The sequence below is a fragment of the Atta cephalotes genome (assembly GCF_000143395.1).
Source record: "Atta cephalotes unplaced genomic scaffold scaffold00030, whole genome shotgun sequence".
Classification (NCBI taxonomy): Eukaryota; Metazoa; Arthropoda; class Insecta; order Hymenoptera; family Formicidae; genus Atta; species Atta cephalotes.
Window position 1 is genome coordinate 3,139,145 of NW_012130094.1, and position 5,802 is coordinate 3,144,946.

The 5,802-nt window shown below is 35.0% G+C and overlaps 2 protein-coding genes across 2 annotated transcripts in view; one reads left to right on the plus strand and one right to left on the minus strand.

Moving 5' to 3' along the window:
• The window catches only part of LOC105620928 (protein NDNF-like), a 9,906-nt gene extending 5,533 nt beyond the window's left edge, over window positions 1-4,373 (plus strand). Inside the window, exons 3-7 of the mRNA XM_012202404.1 lie at window positions 784-1,078; window positions 2,046-2,292; window positions 2,620-2,853; window positions 3,045-3,200; window positions 4,005-4,373. Coding sequence (XP_012057794.1) covers window positions 784-1,078; window positions 2,046-2,292; window positions 2,620-2,853; window positions 3,045-3,200; window positions 4,005-4,373 — 1,301 coding nt within the window. The remainder of the gene's footprint in view (window positions 1-783; window positions 1,079-2,045; window positions 2,293-2,619; window positions 2,854-3,044; window positions 3,201-4,004) is intronic.
• A 1,048-nt stretch (window positions 4,374-5,421) lies between these two features.
• LOC105620898 overlaps window positions 5,422-5,802 on the minus strand; it is a 3,722-nt gene continuing 3,341 nt past the window's right edge. The window contains exon 4 of the mRNA XM_012202377.1: window positions 5,422-5,728. Coding sequence (XP_012057767.1) covers window positions 5,422-5,728 — 307 coding nt within the window. The remainder of the gene's footprint in view (window positions 5,729-5,802) is intronic.

Below are 5,802 nucleotides of genomic sequence, written 5' to 3' on the forward strand. Positions count from 1 at the left end.
TATATATATATATATATATATATATATATATATATAAAATGTCTTTTTTTCTTTTTATATCTCTCATATATTTCTATTATAAGGTAAATGTTTCAATAACGAAATGTGCTCAGTGATTGAAAAATCGATAATACATTTATTAAGACATTGTCTTTAAAACAAGAAAATTACAAGAAAATTATATTTTCATTCATCTTCTTGAATAAAACATTTAAGTGTCTACATTTAAAAATTTTTTTAAATATTGTATTTACCTATAAGTTGTAATACGTTTTTCCTGTTTTTTATGATTGAAGAAATTGTAAATAAAATAAATTTAAAAAATTTATTTTATTTAAAAGTTTATTAAAAGTTTAATTATTGGTACAACTACAATTGATATGTGTAATATATTAATAAAATCTTACTTAAATATTTTTTTTTAGATTTATAAGATAGTATATTTTAATCACTGACCTAACAGTTTCTTACGGATATTAATCCTTTTGTAATGCTTAACAATTAATAATAATATAGATTATATCCTCTTATTAATTCAGTTATTAGGAGATATTTACCTTGTTTACAATGATAATAATATTTATAACTATCTTAATGCTTAAATTATTGAAAATCAATACATAACTTGAAGATTGATAATTTGAAGGCATATCCGAGAAGAAGAAATATAATATATTTTACAGAACAATATTTGCAATCACCTCGGGTGTGACGAAGGGTAATCGAGGTGTCCCTCAAATTATCCAGTCGCTCGAATAATTTCCGAATTAATTTACCACGTAGCGCAAACGCGATGGCCTGTGAAGACTCTGAAACCGGGATCTCCTCTCTTTATGTATGAGGGCGCGGAGGACCAAAATTTTACGATACCAAAGACGCGGGCCGGTCTTTACTGGTTCGAAATCAAATCTATGGAGCCCGCGAATGTCTCACCTGGCACGGTGCTCTTGTATGCAACTTCCAGCGCCTTGGACCACATATCGGGCATGTATGCGAATGGAAAAGAGAATCGACATCGCACACTGAGATTTCAACAGCGACGAAGTAAACGACGGCTGACAATATCCTGGGGCAAGAGGTATCATTATATTTACTGTGTCTTACGTTTCTCTAAATGTATTAGAAAACATAATTTATCTTTTTCATTAAATCAGTGCAGTTAAAAATTTGTAATTCTAGACAATGACTTGATATGTGCCGCTTTGCGTTTATATCTATTAATACGTTTACGTCTATTGCTTTCCTTTTTCTACCTCCTATTAAAGAAAATATATCAAATTCCTATCCAATGTTGTTTTTAAACCAATTTGTCAACATATATGCTGCATTCGATTTTGTACATTCATGCGCTATAACTTTCATTCTATCTTTATGGTTCATTATATGCACGAAAAGAAGATGAGATAAAACAGTGAGCGTCCAAAACGAACGTACTTATAAGTCCGATGATGTTATTTACCTTGTAATGCCTTGTATTGTAATACTGTGAAAATTGGGAGTGCATTGATTAATAAGAGTATGTTATTTCATTTTCTGTTGATTCTTCCCAGACAAAATGGACGTTAATAAATAATTATTCAAAGAAAAGTTGCAAAAGACAATATTTAAAAAATAATATTTAAAAAAAAATAAGCTCAAAGGATATAATTAAATAAAAATATGAGAAGGGTGTAGATGATAAAAAAATGTGACTAATTAATAACAGGATAAATAGGTTAAATATGTCCGTTTAAGTTAAAAGTGTAAGCAAAACTTGATTTCGGTAATTCTTACAATAATAATGCTTTGATAATTTAAAATAAAATTAAAATTGAGCCAAAAGTCGGCTTTGTAAAGATTCTTTCTTTCCGCGATATAAATTGAAGTGTCAAGTATACGAAATTCGAGCTCTTATTTTTATGATCGTCACTATAATATCACGGTAATTTTGTTCTGTAATCGATGTAATCTGTCATTGTGCTCGATAACGTGAAGTATATTAATGCGTCTATATCAATTTTATCGTTAGAGTCGCAATTTCGAGAATGGAATATTTGTTTTTCCAGCCATGTGGATCCTCACCTTTCGAACTACTGTTTAGTTGTCACTTCGGGCACGCAGTCGCACCCATCGACCCTCTGTGCTGCGCAGAACGTTCTGAAAGCTCATCCGAACTCGTCGGCGAAAACCGGCTCGTCCTCAAAGGAGCACCATCATCGGGGCGTTCCGGAAGGTCTGCACTGCGTACGGCAGACCAAACTGACGCTTCACAGGATGAGATACGACACTACGTACAACTTTACCCTATATGTGGTCGGTCTTCGTTGTACACATTAATAAAATCACATTAATACATTAATAAAATCGATCGTTTGGAAAACCGCACGTATTATGTGCTCAGTTAATAAAAGGCGATAGACACTCTTCCGTTTAATTTTTGCACCGTGTTCGTCTTCATGCGAAAATTATGATTTTATAACAATGTGTAAAGATTATTAATTTCCGCAATTCCCTTGCGATATTTACATTCTCCATAAAGATTTAAGTACAGATTTAGTTGTGTCACGCTGAATACTTTGCGCGCGCGTAGATTGTTTATAATTGCCATTAAATAATCAAAGTGATACTCTGATTCGACAGGTAAACACTCGGAACAACGTCTCCAATCGGGTTGCCATCGACGCTATCAAATTCAAAAAGATACCGGAGCTGACTTTGCGAACTGGTCGTTACACCACGGCTAATCTGCGGAAGACCGATGGTTTCGTCAATTTCCGTTATCGTCCGCCGGACAATACTTCAAGTACCTTTCACATACTTCCCTGCGGTGGAGGCATCGTGAAGGCGAAATTAAACGGACAAGGAATACTGCGGGTAAAAATCGTCGAGTGTTTACAGAAAGCGATCGGATACGTCGACCGCAAATTCGCGAAAGAATCTATTTAACAATTGACGCTGTCGCAAGCGAACTGGCCGTCCTATCATTAATAATCGGAATGCTTTTGCAACAGCGTTATACGCATATACGCGTATAAGTGTGTAAATGTGTCTCGTGTGATCAGCAGGAAAAAGAGGTGGTCGGATATGCCTCATTACGTGTACCTCCTTTACCTCCCGGTAAGATGTATACTCTGCGTATATCGACCACACCGCAGGAGCTGGTTCGAGTATCCACCATAAAAGTGCTGGCTACGCAGGAGTCGTCCACCATTTATCCGCAAGTATGTTGGACTGTGCAAACTAATATTTCCTTTAGAATAACAACTGTGAATGATTCCGTTATGCTCTGTTCTTTCGATACTTTTTTAGTGTAGAAATAATAATGTTCCTTTACTTCAAAAGTACAGTAACAGAACTCAAAATACATGATTTTCGAATTAATATTGTGAGAATTAAGTAAGCATTATCCTATCAATCATTAAAAATGAATTAACTTTATTTCATAAAAAAATCGTCAAAATTATTACAACTTAAAAAAGATCTTTTAAGAATTGCAAAATGAAAATGACAAAGGATGATCATGTTAAGAAAATATTCTTCTATTATTTGATTTGTCATTAATTTTCCATCAAAAAAATGAAAACTAATTCTTTCCTTTTTCTAGGAAATTTAATTTTTATTATTAAGTAAGAGAAATTCTGTTATTATTGACATCAATATTATTCAATTGTTATTTAATTTGCTAGTCAATGTAATATGTGAAATTACTATTTTAGTTCTATTTTATGATTTCAAGATTGAAAAAGATTTTGACGCGAGTTTGTAAAATTAGATATGTAATAAATTTATATTGAAAGATTTAAGCGCTAAGAACCACCAGTTGTCACTTCTTTTTATTATTTTTTAGTTGTATCACTTTTAAAGTAAGAGAATGATATATTTCTTAAAAATGGAGATAAGTCAGTTTCACTTGATATTCACAGCCGCATAAAATTACCATCAATCATCTTTCCCGGTTATCGATGAATCTCGAAAATCATAAACTTGTTCGAAAAGCGAATTGGACGTCGCATTTTTTGACATAGATACCATCCAAAAATCCACCGCGAGAGTACCGATCTCTCAGAACATGTCACGAAGTGACGATAGGCGTGGACCCAGCCGGCGACGCAAAGTACTGCATCCTAGTGAAGGAACTGCGGAGTTCGTCGTCCTTAGCGAGTGTTACGACCGTGCCGGATCAGTGCGGACTTCACCGGCGCAGACGATCCGAGTACACATTCGAGGTTTGCGAGGAGAAACAAAACCCATCGAAGGACCGGGCGCTGCCGTTCACTCTGAAGAGGCTACAACCTGGCAAAGCTTACCTCTTGCAGGTCACAGCGCAGTTGAAGGGCCAGTCCTTGTCCTATCCGCTGCTGGGTGTACGCACACGACGTTCTTGCACCACGTAATCCGCATGATTCCTATTAAACGAACTATAAGATCGATGAGACGATAGTCTGTGAGAGCACTGTTGGTGACTTTTAGCTCTATCTATCTTCTCATCAAATAATATATATCATAAAAGAAACGTCCACAAGATTTAGAAAATTGGACGTGCATATCATTTATCTTAACAATGACGTGAATTTTATTCAAGTAGAACAAAGAATCATCGTTACATCAAAATGGCATCAAAATAGCTTCAGAATAATTATTTAGAGTCTTTTCGATTACGATTCATTTTAATGTCATTTTGACGTTATCGTAACCTATTGTTCTATTTGGACAGAGATCTATCGAAGTACATATATGCAAACCGTGTCGACGTTAGTATTTTGTATAAAAATTTTGGTGTTCTAAAATTTTATTTAAATAAGTACAAACGATGACCATTTAAAACAGATTTCGCTCGATAAACTTTTTTTTTTGTTATTTTCGCATATGATAATTTTATCTCGCTATTAAGTTTACTTGCCAACCAATCTCGCGGGAGTGCAGATCACTGTAAAAATAATACGTACGACGAGAAGTTACTTCCGGATTTAAGGATTACGTTCAATCGCAGAGGCACAGTCATCTAGTCTAGATTTTATGACGTTCAACCATACACACACACACACACACACACACACACACACACACACACACACATATACGACGCAATAAACGCGGAGTGACCACAAGCGAACATACATATATTTTGATATTTGTATAACATGTATGTATACATTCTTTATATAGTTATAAGTTTTTTATACGTATTCCTTTTACCCTCTAAATAAATATTTTTACCATTTTTACGGCTATCTGTAGTTGTGAATAGAGATAAACTTGAAATTCAGAAAATGAATAAATAAAAATTTAGACAGACAAATAAGCAATTGTTGCTCGCGCGAATCTAGCGTGCGTAACTTTCTCATTTGTAGTAAAAACTATAAGAATCCTTCCTTGTTTTATATGTTGGATTGTATAATAACAAAAATATAATTACTTTTGCCATGCTGCAACGAGTTAAGATCAGAGTTCCACTTCGATGAGTCTGCGGAGCCTTTCTCCGGGTGAATTCGGTGGTTCCGCCTTCAGCAATAAGGCTGCTTTAGCGAGATGAACTTGCTTATCCTCGCCAGGACACATTGCGAGTTCTCGCAAGGTGACCGCCGTGTAAAGCGCTAGACGAGCGCCGTACGGATCCAATCGGCTTACCGTGTCCATGATGCGTTTACACAATTCCGACTTTCGTGGATCGGTTGCCGGCAATAGCTGTATCAGAGAGTGACTCACGGATATGCAATGCTGATGGCCGGGATGCAGCAACACCGTAAGCCTAAACAATTCGTTGAGTTTTCAAGTAATACAAATTTAGTCAATTCTAACAAAATTATTACTACTACTATATAC